Source organism: Corylus avellana, chromosome ca2 (assembly GCF_901000735.1).
Source record: "Corylus avellana chromosome ca2, CavTom2PMs-1.0".
NCBI lineage: Eukaryota > Viridiplantae > Streptophyta > Magnoliopsida > Fagales > Betulaceae > Corylus > Corylus avellana.
The window spans coordinates 10,705,181-10,723,397 of NC_081542.1; the positions used below are offsets into that span (position 1 = coordinate 10,705,181).

At 34.3% G+C, this 18,217-nt stretch overlaps 2 protein-coding genes across 2 annotated transcripts; both read right to left on the bottom strand.

Annotated features, from left to right (window-relative positions):
- Positions 1-9,192: 9,192 nt before the first annotated feature.
- LOC132169041 (mitochondrial uncoupling protein 5-like) lies at positions 9,193-10,250 on the bottom strand. The gene has a single exon (XM_059580131.1). It carries the CDS (start codon positions 10,159-10,161, stop codon positions 9,193-9,195), a length of 969 nt encoding a protein of 322 aa, XP_059436114.1. The 5' UTR covers positions 10,162-10,250.
- A 3,633-nt stretch (positions 10,251-13,883) lies between these two features.
- On the bottom strand, positions 13,884-17,586 carry LOC132172993 (peptidyl-prolyl cis-trans isomerase FKBP12). Its single transcript, XM_059584556.1, has 5 exons — positions 17,398-17,586; positions 15,767-15,800; positions 15,575-15,636; positions 14,695-14,747; positions 13,884-14,179 (listed from the first exon to the last, which is right to left on the bottom strand). Exons 1-5 carry the CDS (start codon positions 17,483-17,485, stop codon positions 14,078-14,080), a joined length of 339 nt encoding a protein of 112 aa, XP_059440539.1. The 5' UTR covers positions 17,486-17,586; the 3' UTR covers positions 13,884-14,077.
- Between the last annotated feature and the right edge of the window lie 631 nt (positions 17,587-18,217).

Sequence of the window (18,217 nt, forward strand, 5' to 3'; positions counted from 1 at the left end):
AGAAGGGCGGCCATTGCCACCCAATTTCAGATCCACATCATAAAGAATTCTACTGTGACGGCGCACATCATGGGCTTTCAATGCACTCAAGCTCCGTTCGCCGCCTTTAAACTTATGTTGCACCGGGAATACGAGGTTGCCTCTGACAACATCAACGGCAAGGAAAGAAGACGAAGAAGCCAGCAACAGCAACACCCAACGAGCAAGGCAACTGAGATCCATCCTCTCAAAACCCCCCAAAAAGATTGAACCCAATTTGGGCACGTGGGATTCCGGGTCTATGAGGCAATGGAGACAGAGTAGAGAAATGAGAGGTAAAGGCGACACACAGAGAGACAGAGAGAGGGAGAGAGACCGAATTCAACGTCAGGCTTTACACGTCTTTGATATATAAAAGAGAGAGAGAAAAGAGGAAACGACCGTCTGGTTTTTTCTCTTGGTTTTGGGGTTGGGGGGTTCTCTTCTCTTCTCTCCTCCCTCTCTGTCTATAGGTCTATAGAGGTTACATGTAGAAATAGAATGGTCTGTTTTTTTCGTTTCATTCTTCTTTCATTTTCTTCACGTTTCTCTCTTTCTTACGTCTCTCTTTCTCTCTCTCTCTCTCTCTTTTTTCTAACTCCTTTTCTTTTTCTTTCTTCCCTCTCTCTCTCTCTCTCTCTCTTTTAACTTCTCTCTCAACCCGATCCAGACCGACAGGCATACCCAGATAAATTATTAGATAAAATACGTTATTTTTCGCTCTCATTTATTATAATTATTATATGCTACTTCATATGGAGCCACCATGTTCCCCAACTATTTTTCTCTTTTCTTTCTTTTTAAAAATAATTTTTTAAAAAAAAAAGTTAGGGGTACTAATTTTTTTCCCAAGAGATGCTTATTAAACTGATGTATAACTCATTCATTAGAGAGAAACAAAATAATTAATTAAAAAGAAATGTAACGAGTACCAATGAATGAGCTGTACATCAGTTTAGTAAGACTTTCTTGGTAAAAGATTTAATACCCCTAGCATTTCTCAAAAAAAAAAATTATTTGTCATCCCAACTCGATAAAGTAAATATGTAAAATTCACTATTAAATTTTTTAAAATGATATGATTCATTCAATTTTGTAATCATCTCCATAGTGAATAAATGAATCCACCATTGAATTTTTATGAAGTCCGCAAATATAATGGTAGATTTATTAAAGTTGTAGGATAAATGGAAAAAAATTGATAAAATATTGACGTAAATCATTTCTCTTAAAATTGTAAAACTCATAATTAAGTCCCACAAATTGAATGATAGATTTGCAAACAAAATGGTCCAGAAATAAATGAAGAATTATGTGTAACATACCTTTTTTTTATCTTTTTGCATAAAATAATTAAAATATTAACAAACATCTTTTATCAGAAAACTTATATCAAAACAGTTTTTAAACTAAAACACAAAAAGTATCTCTTAGAAATGATTATCAATCGTCACGGTATTTTAAATAACTTATTATGCCACTTATTTAAATTTTTTTAAAAAAAAAAAAAAAAAATTGTAAAATCGCTTAAAGGCATAATAACAATGAATAATTCTAGAAGTTACTTTTGTGTATTTCTTGTGTCACTCTAAAAATAATGTGACTTCTAAAATTACCATCAGGCTTATGATTGATCATTATTTAAATTTTGATTAAATCGTAATTTTAAAGGAAGTTATAGTGGAGGAGTATTTTTGTCTTTTCACTTTTCAAAGAGACAAAAATATACATTTACTATAACTATAACTAACTGGATATTATCCAATTCAAATGAACTTAACTCAATTTTTTAAAGTCAACTCATTCATAGAGTGACACTGGGAGAACACAAGAGTGATTATGGGTTTGGCTCAAAAAAAAAAAAAAACCTTTTCTTTCTAATTTTTAAAGACTTCATATTTAATTTTACTATCTCTTTTTCCTAAATAAAAAATTAATGAAAAACTTAAAATAAAACTTGGGTGTCATAAAAAAAAGGGTTAAATATCAAATACCCCACTGGGGTTTGATACCTTTATTTTTACTCCCCTAGGGTTTCATTTTTATCACAGGACCCCCATGGGGTTTTGATAAAGGACCAAGTTAGTCCATCCGTTAGTTGACCGTTATGACTGACATGTGGATCAATTAGATGTTGACACATGGCACATATTTAATTTTTATTTTATTTTTTAAAATTAAAAAAAAATGTATTTTTTTAAAAAAAAAAAACAAAAAAAAAAAAGAAAAGAAAAAAAATTGGGGGTGGCTTGGCCATTTGAGCCACCCCCATCTGGCCGGATGGGGGTGGGTCGGCCACCCCCAGTGAGTACAGGGGGTGGTTTTGGCCACCCCCTTGAAGCCCTCCGCCACCCCCAAATGGCCAAGAGCTACCCCCAATTTTTTTTCTTTTTAAAAAAAAAAAAAAAAAATTAAATATGTGCCACGTGTCAACATCTGATTGGTCCACGTGTCAGTCCTAACAGTCAACTAACAGATGGACTAACTTGGTCCTTTATCAAAACCTCAGGGGGGTCATGTGATAAAAATGAAATCTCAGGGGGGTAAAAATAAAGGTACCAAACCCCAAGGGGTATTTGGTATTTAACCCTAAAATAAATTACAAGAAATTTTCTATAATTTTTTTTTTTTTTTTTTACCAAACCTTAAGCAAAAATCTGACACTTATAACACTAGCAGCAGTTTTCCTTTGATTTTTTCTAAGTTAATGGCACAAAATTACTTTTTTTTTTTTCTTTATAAAAATATATTTCCACAATAACTTCTTCTACCTTTTCCAATACAATTAAAATATTATTTCTTTACAAAATACAAGTTCCCTATCTACCTTCATTTTTTTCACAAAATCCTATACAATCCCCAATTAAAGACAAAAAAATAAAAGAGAAGAGAGAAAAGAAAAATATTTATATTAAAATAATGTATAAGGAATCACTTTTGGTTCCATACACTAGCAACCTTTTAAGGTTAGTTAAATACAATGAATCTGATGTGAGTAGGTTTTTGTGATTTTTTTGAAATTTTTTTTAAGAGGGATGATAGGCACCCAACTATTTTGCCCAACTTTAGGCCAACTTTTGCCTTATTTTTTAATTAAAAAAAAAAACAAAATAAAAAATGTGTGAAGCAAAAAAAATGACATTATTATGAAGAAAAATACCATTTTTATTTTTTTAAAAAAAATACCAAATAAAAGAAGGACTAAAAAAAATATTATTGCTTCACACTTTTTTTCATTTTTTATTTTGTTTTCTTTTAAATTAAAAAATAAGGTAAAAATTAGCCCAAAATTATACAAAATAGTTTGACCTTTAACATTTTCTTAAGTGCTTATAACTTGTAACTTATTAGTAATAACTTTCTTTATTGATTTAAGAAAAAAGGAATAAAGGCGTTGACTTTCATATATGTTTGTCCAAAGAATGACAGACTTACGGCAACCTGTTGCGTTGCAGTGTCGGAAAATCAATTCTTGGAAACATCTTCATCCGTGTACTTTTCTTATCCTGTATATTTTCTTTAGTAAACATAAGAATGGGAAAGAGTTTCTCTAACCTATTTATGTAAATATCATGTGTTTTTTTTTTTTTTTACTCGTGAAAAATAGATATTTTTTAAATAATAATAATAAAATTGTAGAAATTTTATTAAAAAAATGCGTGTTTTTTTTCTTTCAATTTTGTTTTTTTTTATTTAAAATAATGTGTTTCTCACATGTAAATATGTAATAAGAATGAGAAAAGATAGAAGAAAGCTGCTGGCTTTATTTGGCAAACAATTCTTTTATTTTCTCCTAAAAACATTAACTTCATCTTTTCATAACATTAAGTTTAAAAATTCATTCTAGTTTTCATACTTTAAAAAATATATAAATAAATTACCATTTTGTGTTTAGGGTTTAATCTAATAAAACTCTCTTCAAAGCCATGTGAATAATGAATATGCAGGTAAATTGTAAGAGGTGCATCTCACACAAATGGTTCTTTCTCTCTAGAATTTTTTTCTCTTTTTTTTTTTAAACAACATTAAGAAAAACTTCAAGAGGATGGAAGATCTCCCCTTTCATGATAGCAGTACTTAATGTCTTCTCTGTAGGCTCATCCGGTCTCCATTTATAGCGGATTACTTTAGATCTAGTTTGTAGTTCTAGATCTAGATCCAGATTTAATCTCTTTAACCTTAGATTTGATCGTCTACTTCGGCCAAGGCTTGTCTTCCAAAGAGATGTATACGATGCCGTACTCCTTCGTTACTGCTTGTGAAGTTTTTGTTTTTTGTTTTTATTTTGTTTGTCCTAGCCTTCGGGTTGAAGATGGAGTAGATCGGCTTAACTCTCACAGCTGAATTTTTCATAATTATATGTTTTATGTTGTAAAAGCTTTATACTCGTGAAATTTTATTAATGAAAGTTCCATATTTTATAAAAAATAAGAACTCTCTTCAAAAAGTCCCATTTGTTTTTTCTTCTTATAAAGTTGTGTTCGGTAGTACAAACGTGGCCTCCCTTGGTTACAAAAACGATAAAGGTTCTTTGCCTTGCTTTTCACGGCAAGACGTCTATAAGACTGCCGGGTCTTTCTATTTTTTGTATATCTTTTTTATAAAAATGACGGAAGGGCAATGATTCACAGCACTCCTGTGCAATTTTTTTTGTTTTTAAATTAAAAAAAAAAAAAATTTGCACACAGCGTGCACATTAAAAAAAATAAAATTTGCACAGGCATGCTGTTTTTATTTACCTATGACGGAAACTTTTAAGGTCGGGTTATTTCGTTTACCCACCTCTTAAAGTCAAAGTTAGAATCCATGCAAATGGATCAAATAAAACTCGGCTTTGTCGTAAATGACATTTACTTATACTCAAGAAAATTCAAACTTTAAACTTAATAAAAAAAATACCATTAAATTCAAAACCTTCACCACTTAGACCTCTTGTTGTTGTCCACATCTTTGGGTTTTCACTTTTATATCTATTTCTATGCCTTTCTTTCTCCATCCATGTATTATGACTTGAATCTCACCAAAGAAAGCTTTCCTAAGATGAAACAAAATAATATAATTTCTTATATGTAATCTCCTTCCTTTTATTTAAGAAAAAAAAAATCCCTTTTTTTAATACTTTTTTGCGTTTGATGTATGATGTACTTGTCACAAATTTGTCACAATCATGAACTTTGACCTTAACAACTCATAAAGATAATAGGCTTTTCTAATGTACTTACACGAGCCACGAGCCTTGCGAAAATTTCCTCCTTTTTTTTTTTTTTTTTTTCATTATTTTAATGGCTTTCAAGATATTATTCATCAATAGAGTTTTGGTGCGTTTGAAATTGTGATTTCGCAGCAATAATTACATTTTTAAAAGATATTATAAAACATAAAGTGTTTGGTATTACGATTTAAAAAACACTTAATTTTTTTTTAAAAAAAAAAATCTACAATTTCTATAAGCAGGTTATGGAGGGCTTATTTGAAAATGCGAGTATTTAAACCAAAATAACAATTTCGCATAATAAATTGTTGGATAATGGATTGGCCACTTAAAAGTCCAACAGATCCCTAGGCCCAGTCCAAGGTGCAAGCCTACTAAAGACAGGCCCAGGCCGAGATATAATCGCTCACCGAAGACATGACAGTCTTTCCATCGAGGGTACAATGGTCTTTTAGCAAATGAAGGAAACCCACGTTTACTAATGAACGTGTCATACGCCCAGCGCCCAAGCAAAGCTCCACGTTCACGAAAACGTGGTACAGCTGTCAAGCACCAAATTAAGACATGTGTACTTGAGGATAACTTAGGAGCCCACATCCAACATAAGCGTGGCTAAGCCACTCTCCAAACCCACGATCTCATGATCGTGGAGTAACCCACAACTCATGATCCACTTCGCCACACATTATGCATAGTGAATTATCGAGAACATGGGGCCGAGAATCACGGAATAACAACCGCTACCTTATGCCTATAAAAGGGAAGCTCTAAGTCATTATCTTGTAATCACAAATCTCTCTCAAACTCAGATAGCTTAATTGCTCTTCCTCTCTCAAATTAACTACTGACTTTGGCATCGGAGCTATCCCTCGCCGCACACCCCGACAACTCTTATCCTAATTTTCTAGTTTTGCAGATCAACAACTCCTCGAATTTTGTGCAGCATCACTCATTGGAAACTATCATCAACAGTTTGGCGCCGTCTGTGGGAAATTTAGATTTTCATCAGTTCTCAACCTAAAAATCCAATATGGTGACTACACGTTCGAGGGATCCTGACCTGAATGCTTCGGGTACATCACTTGATCCGAACCATTGAATCGCTTTATTGGAAGATCATGTGAAGTGTATCTCGAAAACTATGGAGGCCCTGAAGAAGTAGAACGAATATCTTGTTTCCTAACTCACAATGAGAGGGGAACGAGAGCGTGAAGAAAGGCGCAGAGAGAAGCAGCCACACATAGAAGCAAAAAGTTCTGCTCGAGACGCCCATGACACAACTGTCAATTGGGATAATGTCTTTCCTAAATTGCCCAAAAATTGATCATTTCTCTCCTCCAAGGTTAGGAAAAAAACAAAAATAACTCTGAATTTTTTGCAATAAGACAAAAATACTCCAATACATTTAAAAAAAATAAAAAATAAAAAATAAAAAATAAAAATTTCTTTAAGAAAAAAATTTAAATTTCCACAATTTTTTTTTTAATTATTATTTTATTAAGGGTTTTTTTGTCCTTATGTGACATTAACAATTTTTTGTGGTTTGGGAGGATATTGTCAATTAGGGTTTTTAATATATAACAAACTGGCTGTGTCATATTAGAGTCTACTAAAGTCACGTATACAATCATCGCACCATTCCAAAATATATCTAAACGATATTTAGTAAGCTCTCATACGACACATCAAGTTTGTTATATATACTAATAACTCTTATTTTCTCTCAAGTTTTATTAAAGCTCTATCATTTCTCTTATTCTCTCATATGATTTTTAGAAAATAATATCCACCTAAGACAATGAGAACAGTAAAAGAGCACCTAGCAATCTTCTATTTAATAAGTGCACAAGCACATAAATTACATTTTCTTTATATTTAAATTATGTTGTTAGACATTATTGTTGCTTAGACTAAACGTTTATGCATTTATTAAAAATTTGAAGTGATTTTGTTTTCTTGTTATGCATTTAATACATCATCTAGATAGTTGCTCTCGTAAAACTTATAATGCTTTGCGCCTAAGAGAGATCAAAATGTCAAACCTAGCTTTAACGGGTTGGGGGTGTTACACGTACCCTCATCTCACCTCCACATATTTTCTGGGCAGATGTGGTAGTTTCCATTAATTTACTCTCAAATTTTTTTGAACAAATTTTGTAAATACAATGTCACTCTTTTGATAGTCTCATTTACTTAACATTGATTCATTCATTATGATCCTTAGAGCAGTGGCGAAGCCAAGATTTTGGCTAAGATGGGTTAAAAATAAAAAATGAAACTAAACAAAAATAGATTAAAATATTAAAGAATATTATTAATGAAATAAATAAACAATTTAACAAAATTTAATTATTGTCTAAATCATATAAATCTAATTTACAATTTATTTTGTCGCGCCTAGCATTAACTACAATTATATATTTCTTACAATTAAAATATATAACAAAAATTATATATAATCATAAACAATTAATTTAAAAGAGCAATCTAAATATAAAAGCTTAATCAATGTAAAAGTTTGATTACATACTTGAAACTTTTTAAGAAAGATAAATTATCAAAAAATCATTGACATTTTACTCTGTTTTGGGCAATCTTTTCACTATACATCTCTCTTGCTTTAAAAAATAAAAAATAAAAAGTTGACCAATAGATTTGAATTATTGAATAAAAACATTTGGCTAACTCGAAGAACTACTATAATAATAATGACAATAAGATAGAATTGTTGAATTTATTTCAAAGTTAAGTTTTGCAAATCGCAAACGGGTTTTAAAATTTAATTATATACTAAGTAACTTAGTTTGGTTGATTATGTCAATCAACACATAAAAAAGGGTCCTTTTAAGTCTATAAGGGGTAGCTCGTAGATTGCACTTTATGAAGCGGATGTCACTAGCTAGTTCGAATCTCGAATCTCCCTTCTCTTGCGTGAACATATCAAAAATAAAAAATAAAAAAACTTAAAAAAAAAAATAAAACATACATAAAAAGTAACAAAACATTTTCTTTTTTTTTTTCCCTCTCATTTATGTTCATTTAACGAAAAGGCTGGTACAAAACACTCGTTTAAGCCTTTTTGTCAATTTGAAAATCGCGAGGTTCGCAACATGCAAGACTAAGGGCTTGTTTGTTAAACCTTCCACCATCTCTCTACATTCCCCCATATTTCACCACATTGTTCACTTCATTTTTTTCAAAAAAAACATTATTACTTTTATATCAAATTATTCTTTCTTTATTACTATTCAAATAAAGAAAATCACTACAAAACAAAATTTTTCACTTTTCAATATCACCTTTTTATTTTTCTATACCAATCATTATTTTATTTTATTTTTTATTTTTTTACACCTAAACAATGAGGTGGTGTTTGGTGTTGTTTGCCAAACACCACCTAACACAGTCAACTAAAGTTTTGGTCAGCTCAATCTTTTCATTATTTAAATGGTACGTTTTGTCATTTATCTATCAACATAACACAGTGTTTGGTTTCATGTCTATTTTCTTCTTTCTTTAAATCTCAATTCTCTTACTTTCGGAAAAGTTTTGGCGGTGTAAATGTGTAATGCAGATGTCACCTACTCGATGAGTGGCTGAGGATGGGCAACCAAAATATCCAGAGAATTTCAACCGAAAATAAGGAAAGGGGGCAAATTCAGCCTCTCGAACCCCACCCCCCTTGCCAGGTAGGGTGGATTTTGATTGAATTATTTGGTGGGGAAAATGGGATCTTTTTCACTTTACAGTTTTGTTTTAATTCCTTCACATTTTTCTTGCTCTTTCATACTTTTTTTTTTCTAAAAGGCATACAAGTGGAAATCATCTCTCCCCTTGAAAGTATTTAATATATAGAGACAGCCCACCACCATTTGAAAATCAAAAAAAAAAATAATAATAATTGTTTATCTTTGTTCCTGTAATTTGATTATAAATTTATAATCTCACTATAATTAATTTCATCACAAATCCTTGAATAGCTTCCGGACTTGTTCTAGTGTGACAAAGAGCACCACAGTGAATGGACCCTGCCTTGAGATCGTAGGGATGAAACCCTTATACAAAGCCATCAATCCCTCCGCCTTCACCGTCTTCACCGCGCAATCCAACGCACCGGAGTAAGGTGGCGCCGGCGCCCCCGCCTCCATCTTCATGCTCATCACCCTTGTCTTTATCACGTCGATCGGGTTCGACGCCACCGCCGCCACAAACCCGGCTGCAAAGCTTGCCGCCACGTGGGTTCCAATCCCGTCGCCCAACACGCCCCTCTCCAAGATCATCTCCTTCGCCTGATCGTACGACGCCAGCTGCGACGCCGTCACAATCATCGCCCGGTTCACCGTAAGCGCCGAGCCGCGCCACAGGCTGCCAATTCCCTCCTGCTTTGACATTCGAGCGATTGCGTCAATCACGCTCTTGTAGTTCCGGCGCTGGTCCTTGGGGAGGCGTCCGTCGGCCTGCATGCGGACCATCGCCACGTCAGCAGGGTTGCCTACGGCGGCACCTACACCGCCGGCAATAAGCCCAGCGGAGATCTTGCGGGTGAGGGGCAAATTATTACCCGACTCCGAACCCGAATTATGACTCCATTTTCGCTTGAGAATGTCGTAGAGCCCCATGCGGGTGGTGGAGTAGAGCGTTTGGCGGAGGACGGTGGCGGAGACTCCGGAAAAGAGAGCGGCCATGCCTTCGGCCTGGACGATTCTTGCGCCTATGGAGATGGGTCCAACGCGGGGTGGTGGTGGTGGAGCAACGTGTAGAGACATGTTATATCCGGTGGAGCTTCCCGCGAGTGCAGGGCGATAGGCGGGATTTGGGAGGTGGGGTTCGCCGTGAAGCTGCATGCGGACCTTGATAAGGTCGAGAGGGTGAGTGGAAGCGCCGGCGACTATGGAAGCAATGCCGCCTTCGACGAAGCCTTTCAAACCCATGTCTTAGAAGAAGAAGAAGAAGAAGAAGAAGAAGATATGGAAATGGGGTTTGGAGGAGTGTGGTGAGAATGGCGAGCATATTTAAAGGAAGAAATTGAAGAGGAAGAGGAAGAGGAATAATGAAAGAAGTTTCCTCTGCATGTTTTACTTGGTCCTCTCACTCATCAGCGTATCTGGTTATTTGCGCAGGTGGTGTTGTGTGACCAGTCTTTGGTCGTTGGGTTTGACTCAAATAATTTCCAAATTAAGGACTATCTTTCATAACGGCGGACAAACTCAGGAATTTTCCTTTTGACCCACTCTTTCTTTGCTCTAAAAGTTATATATTGTATTTTTTTAATACTAAATAAGTTTATGTTATTTTTTTCATACAATTAAGTTGCATATATATATATATATATATATATATATATATAGCAATACTTTTCTACATTCATTCAGCTTATGCCACGTTCATATGAACATTACTCTTATTTAATATCACATGCTTCTTAGTTACCTTTTTTAAAAAAAATATGTTATTTTCTCGTATGTTAAGAGTTAAGAGACAAATATATAAGTTCTAGAGATTGAATGGAAAAATAAATCACGAGTTGAATAATGCTGCATTTGAAATTAGAGCTCAAATTCAATGATGGAGTACTTTGTGGTCCCTACTTACATTGGGAAGACTGGGTCTAATTGACAATTGTAGAACAAGCTCAACCTCAACTCTCTTCCTCTTATCTTAAGTCCTCCCCCCAGAATCTTGGGCCCTAATATCCGGTCAACATTTCAAAATTTTAAAAATTAAAAATTAAGAAAAAATTAAAAGTCCACCAAAAATAATGATTAGGTGTAATGAAAAGAGTAGTGTTACAAGTGCCTCTTATGTCATTTTTGTGTTCCTCTAAAAATGATATGGCTAGGGGTGTTCAAGCGGGTCGGTTATAACTGACTCGCCAACCCGTAACTGCTTATAACCGCTAACTGATTTTGTAGTCGGTTATTAAAAATTGCTAACCGACTAAGGCGGTTGCAGTTAGCGGTAGGAAAATGTGGTTATAACCGATAACCGCCTTTATTTATATATAATAATATAAATATATATATTAAATATTTATATTAATAAACTACTAAATAAAACATATAAAACCACTGCTTTGTTTCCATTTGGTTTGTATTTTGTAATATGTATCCAGATTTTGGATTTGTCTTTTTAATTTTTTCATTTGTATTTGGATTAATGGATTTAGGGTATGTTTTTTTAGCCATGTTTTTGGGCTAGAATTTATTTGACCATGTTTTTTTTTTTTTTTTTTTTTTTCATCTTTTTTAGAACATCTTCGCCTTAAACCCTTAAAATAAGACTAAAAATAGCAAATTAAAGGTCCAAAACACTTTAAAAGCCCAAAAGCTCATTTAAAAAAAAAGTTTTAGCCGCACGGTTATTGGATTGAATAACCGCTAACCGCTAGTTATAAAATAACTGATAACCGCCCAAGGCGGTTGAGTTACCGGTTATAGCTAATAACCGACGGTTATAACCGTTTGAACACCCCTAGATATGTCTCTTAAAATTACCATTAGACTTGTAATTAATCATATTTTGGATTTTGATCAAATAGTAATTTTAAGAGTCACATCATTCTTGAAGAGACACAATAGTAACACAAAAATGACTTCTATAATTACTTGTAATCAAAGCCTAATATAAATTCACATATGGCCACAAATATTTGGGGACCCATATCTTTAAAATAGAGAAGAGTCGGTCCCTTCTTCTACAAGGGTAAAATAATTATTTTACATTTTTTTTTTAACCATTCTACTTTTGAAAAATAGAGATTCCGCTCTTTTCCATTTTCCTTTTCCCAAATGTTTCTGCTTTTCCCTGTTCAAAAACTTAATTATAGCCACTAACATCCAATTAGAATATCCAACATGCCCGCCCAATATAAGATACTTAAGCGGTGTTAACTGATTAAATAATAAATTTATTTAAAATAAATAAACAATATTAAAGACTTAATCGATAAAATTTGAAATTCAGGAATTAAAAAAGAAAAGTACACACCTTTTTCAAATTACTATTCTAAAATATTGTTAATATTCCTCCTACTAACGTTTTCTTTAAACTATTCAAAAATGTTAATTTAACAAAATACCCTTTATATATATATATATAAAATCCTAAAATAAATAAATAAATAAATAAACTTAAAAAGAGTTTTTTTTAATAAATTTTGTTGGTTTTTTCTGTTTAGTTTTTATTTTATTTTTTCAAATTTATAAAAATATTTTTACCTTATTGAAAATTTGTTAGGGTCATTTTTTTTTTGTTTGCTAGCCTCGGAGACATTGACAATTTTTTTAGGAAAAATTACACCTTACCCCCCAAAGTTTGAGGCCATTTTCAATTAAACCTCAAATATTTCAATTTTTGCAATTCAACCCCCCAAACTTGCCAAACTTTTGCAATTCGGCAATTCCGTCAGTCAAAGCGGCTTTGACTGACGGAACAGAGATCACGTGCAACACACGTGATCACTTATAACTTTTTTATCCCTAAAATGCCCCCATCCCTTCCAAACACGCATGGTTGGACATTTCAGTTAAATGTCCACACCATGACCACACCATGGCAGCCCTAGATGAGCAAACGATGCCAACCCCAGATGAGCACATGAAGGCAACCCAAGATGAGCAGACGAAGGCAACCCCAGATAAACAAATGATGGCGCCCAAAGATTAGCAAATGATGGTACCCCAAAATGAGCATACAATGGAAATCGCAAATGACCATGCATTGGTAATCTCAAATGACGACATGATGGCAACCTCCATTGGCCACACGATGGCAATCTCAGATGACCACCCGATGGCAATCTCAAATGAGCACCCGATGGCAACCCCAGATGAAAACAAGATGATAACAACAACTCCAAAAGTGAACAATGAGCTACCAAATTCAGAGACAGCCTAACAAGCGAAGGAAGAAGTCCATTGTATGGGAGCAATTCACCATAGAAACGGTTAGTGCTGGATGTAGACAGGCATGCTGTAAGCAATGCAAGCAAAAGTTTTGCATATAGTACTGGTTCTAAAGTTACTGGTACCAGCCACTTGAAACGACACATTGCCAAAGGGACATGCCCAGCACTTCAAAGTAACGAGGGGTAGAATACCCCGCACACCCTGCGGTCAAGGATTGCGAGAATTGGCACTACCAGTGATCCACCAAAACGACGGTGGTGGTTTGGAAGGGATGGGAGTATTTTAAGGATAGAAAGGCATAAGTGATCACGTGTGTTGCACGTGATCACAGTTCTGTCGGTCAAAGTCTTGACCGACAGAATGATCGAATTGCAAAAGTTTAACAAGTTTAAAGGAGTGAATTGCAAAAATTAAAACATTGGACGTCGAATTGAAAATAGCCCCAAAATTTTGGGGAGGGGGGGTAAAGTGTAATTTTTCCATTTTTTAAGTAGATTATGAGAGATTGGTCGTCTCATTCACTCCACCACAGGGCCGACTTCGTTGCACCAAACTTAGCCAAATGAACCACTTCCATTAATCTCACCCTTTTTTTTTCTTCACAATCCATTCATATATCTCCACCTTTCCTCCCACATCACAATATCATATCGACACTTGAACATAATATATTATGATAGTTAAAAAACGCTTTGAGAAAATAGATTCATTGGAACATATATGAAGAACCCTAAGAGGAAATAATATGTTCACAATAAGGACTTGAGTATTAACTCAAAATAAGCATCTAGAGCTCGAGAATAACATTTATATCACACTCCACAAATCAAAATATAACATATATATGTCATAACATTCGTACATGCTAGTCCATCAAAGCAAGTTATTCAGAATAAACCACATGGTTTTACTAACATTTACCGAACGGCCTTAAGAGTCATCACTCCGTGCTCAGGACTTCAATCTCGAAAACAAGGACGGAGTTAGGTTGAATACCCCAAGCAGGAAACCCACCAGAACCATAAGCATAATCCGGAGAGCACTGAAAAAATATTAAATAGGAACACAAGATGTTAGATAAGTAATGTTGTGAGGCAGATCGGCAGCTTCTAAGGTAGTGTGATTCGCGAAGAGTTTAAGATATGGAGATTAGTTGAGTATGAGAGATTCAAATTTTGGGCATTAGTTAAGAAAAATTCAAGAACAGATGGATATTCCGACAAAGACACAAATCATACTGAATTTTAAAGATATAAAACGAAAAGAAGGTTTGATTCAGGACTTCCCAATTTGCAACAAATGAGTGTGGTGGTAATAATATGCTTCCAATCTATATGGATTTTATAACCTCAAAAACATCAAATAAATTGATAGTGACAAACAAGTGAAATATGCCAAAAGAGTCGACTTCATAATGAAAGCTTTCCAAAAAATTTCCCCATATCTCTCAACCAAAGATGACATTATTGAACTTTGAAAAACTTCAGATCCTATTTGACGTGCACAGAAATATAGAAGTCTGAAACAGAAAGTGTAGTGCAGAAGTTGAGGAATTACCCGCAGACGAGCAACTTCTCCCACTTGCATTCCCAGCACACCTTCATCCCATCCTGCAGATTGGTTCAAAAGGGTAAATTAATGACTTCAGAATCTGCATCTTATCAACAGATACAAAACAGTAGCTATCCCTAAAAGAAAAACTCCTTAAGTTGAGATATTAAGGTAAAATAAAAATCAGGTTGTAGGTTCACAAGTTTCGCCAATGGCCTTTGGGACAAATGGCACTTCTACCCCCCATTATAGGGCCTTGGAGGTTTTTCCTATTCTTATTCCTCAGTGCAGTGAATTCTCTTTAAACAATCTATAAAGTAAAAATAGAACATGTTCTATATAGAAGCTTTATCTAAAAGATATATCCATTGAGACAGAAACTTTTCCATCCCCTGAAGGAGTAATGGATGAATGTTAAGTGGAAGCTTAAATAGAAATAAAGCATTTCATATCAACCATCTCGAGGAATATGTTGCCAACAAAAATAAAATATGTAACTTCCAACAATGTTTAAACATTAGTTTCTCATATAAACAGATAAACATGGCTGCTCCCAAGGTTTAGGCCTTCAACCTAAACGGCACTAAAAAAATTATGAGATCTACAATTATTATCAGAGAGCAATTAAAGAAGAGGAAAGGGATGATAAAGGTTGTTGGGACAGAGCAAGGCCAAGCTTTTATCCACATTTGGGATTATCATGTTCATCTTTCCAAGAAGCAACCAAGTACCTATAGGACTTTTAGGCTATAGAAAAGAAGAAAAGCATACAAGATAGCAATCGCAGCTGAATGGTCATACATTTAAACTTTGTCACTACTTTTGTTTTATTTACGTGAACATTAATCTCAACATAGTAGAACATAAAATATAATGGGACAGCTACCTTTAATAACAGAACCTTGGCCGATTTTGAAGGTGAATGGCTTTTGTCCAGGATCCTTTGTGCTAAATGAGACAAATATGAACATATATACTCCCCATTAAAAATAGAAATAAAAGCATAGAAAAAGCACAATACAATACCAAGTTGATAATAATAAAAATAGGCTACCAAAAATAAAAGCACAATCCTCACCTCCAAAACTTTTGAGAGAGATCGTTATTTTTCCCTGCGACAAAGAGAACATTAAAGGGCAGGAGAAACAGCAAAAATACAAGTAGACCACTCATCATCCTATTCTACAAATTAGTTGGTGTTTTTCTTAAAGAAAAGAGAACCCTAATTCACATACTAAAATAAACAACAATAATAATTAAACACAAAAAGTCTCAGAATGGCATCAAGTAGCTTAATTTCTTCTGAAACAAACAGATGGCAGAACCAACAATGATGAAATAGGGGCACCCAAAGGAGGCAATGGAGGATGTGCTTCTATTCGAATGAAAAAATAAAAAATTACCAAATGAATTGAGAAAAACAAATTATGGTAGAGAAACTTAACTCATACAACTTAGTTGAAGAATCCCACCTACAATTAAAAATAAAGGCTGAAATACATTTTTAGTCCTCGAGATCAGGCCCAACATCCATTTTCGTCCTTGAAATTTTAAAAGTTCCAATTTGTCAATGTTGTCCTTTCGTCCATCAATCATGAATGTCACAGTCGATTATAATCTTACCACGTTATCCTCCCACTAACTACATGAGCAATTCAATTAATTTATTGATGGATTAAAAAAAAAAAAAATTGATCCTTTGTAATTTTATGAAAAAAAAAAGAAGAAAAAAGAAAAAATCAGCCTATTGAAGAAGAACAAATGATGATACCTCTCTGATTTGAAAAAGGATCAATTGGTTGATCTATATTTGTCTGCAAATATAAATCAACCACTTGGAGACAAGAGAGAAATCTTCATATTTTGATCTATATTTCGCACACACTCAAAGCATGTGTGCTCCCGTTATGACACAACACCGTGGAGGCGCGTGGCGTAGTGGCAAGAGAGAATGAAGTCATCGGAGGTTAGAAGGATGTCAGTAAGCTTGAGTAAGAGATTGTTGGGATACTGCTGGCTGCAGTGGTCGAAGATGACCTCTGCTTGGGTTCTGTCATAATCCATAAGGAGGTGAAGGTCTGCATCTTCTGGTGGGGTGAGGAAGGAGAGGAGATGTTCCAGTGTTGCGAGGAGTGGGGAGATGATAATATCTCTGGCTGCGGCTTTCATGGCCTGATCGGCGGCCATTATAAATGATAGCCATTAAGTTTAACTAGCTCATTATAAGGGGGGTAATCTCAAATTGTTTCTTGATTGTTGGACTTCATTTTCTCCTAACAACTCCTCCTTTGATATACCTCTCTGATTTGAAAAATCCCACAAAATATTCTCACAAAGCTAACTTCCAAAACACATACTCCAACTTAGTAATTAATTACAAATCTTACACCACGAAAACCCACCGGAAAAATCCAATCCAAGAAATCAATCCCATAGTCAATACAAACCCAGATTTGAGCTCGGTTGCCAGCAAAAATGACTAAAATTGGTCAAAACTAAATTAAATTAAATATAAAGCCGAATCAAAAACGGAAACCTCCAAGGACTTTGGTCTTTACAAAAGATCTCATCAAATGGAACCTAAAATGCTGGCTCTTCTCTTTCCCTAAATTTTCTCGGCAACCAAACAGAAAGAGCATTTCCCAAAAAAAAACAATTATGTAAACATTACGTGATTAGGGTTTTTGACGCAGAGAGAGCGATACTAACCGAAACCAGTGCAGTGGACTGTGACGTTCCGACCGGCTACCGGTTTGGGACCTGTTCCGGGCCTCAAAACTTCCTTCTCCACTCCCATCTTTTTTACTGGTGCCGGCTGTTCTTTGCTTATCAAGGTCTTCTTCGGTGTTTAATCCAAGTCGCCAAGCCCTTGAGACTATTTATCGCAATTAACTGCCCTTCGGTCACGTGGTCTGGCAGCGTTTTTTTTTTTTTCCCGAATAATTCATGATCAGTTTATTAATCAATTGGCAACGGGGTTGTGCCCAGACCCTGGTCACCTTTTATCGGTTGCCAAATTTTTAACTTTAACTTTTCACACGCTTTGACCATCTTACCCTTATCTTTTTCTGGACACCTTTTTGAGGTTTTTTTCTTGACAATACCCGGAAGCACGAAAAAGACTTTCCCCTAGCCAGCTCAACCATTAGGCGAGTTAGGCGGTCGCCTATGACCTAAGGCTCCCAATTAAAAAATATTAATCTAAAAAAATTTTCATAAAAAATAAATTAAAACTCTTATTACTCTCCATATTCTTTAATTAAGGCCTATAATCATGGTAAATAAGTAATTTAAAAAATGCCTCAGTTTAATAAGGTCCACTAATTAATGAATCCTAATAAAACAATTTCCATAAAAAATAATTCAACACCTAATGGCCGTTTCCATAAAAAAATAAAAAATTAAACACAGTCAATATATATGCTTAAATTAAAGCCCATAATTTCAAAAATGCATTAATATCATGCCTCATGGAAAAAGATCCTCTCCATTTCAAAATTCCTCAATTTTCTCCATTTAGTCTATTTTG

Bases quoted from the DNA above. Each gene is read 5' to 3' on its own strand.
- LOC132172993 (XM_059584556.1), bottom strand. From the start codon at position 17,485: ATGGGAGTGGAGAAGGAAGTTTTGAGGCCCGGAACAGGTCCCAAACCG. The intron at 15,801-17,397 runs GTTAGTATCGCT...TCTTTGTCGCAG, and splicing joins AGTCCACTGCACTGGTTTCG to GGAAAAATAACGATCTCTCT. The intron at 14,748-15,574 runs GTAGCTGTCCCA...ACCAATCTGCAG, and splicing joins CCAAGGTTCTGTTATTAAAG to GATGGGATGAAGGTGTGCTG.
- LOC132169041 (XM_059580131.1), bottom strand. From the start codon at position 10,161: ATGGGTTTGAAAGGCTTCGTCGAAGGCGGCATTGCTTCCATAGTCGCC.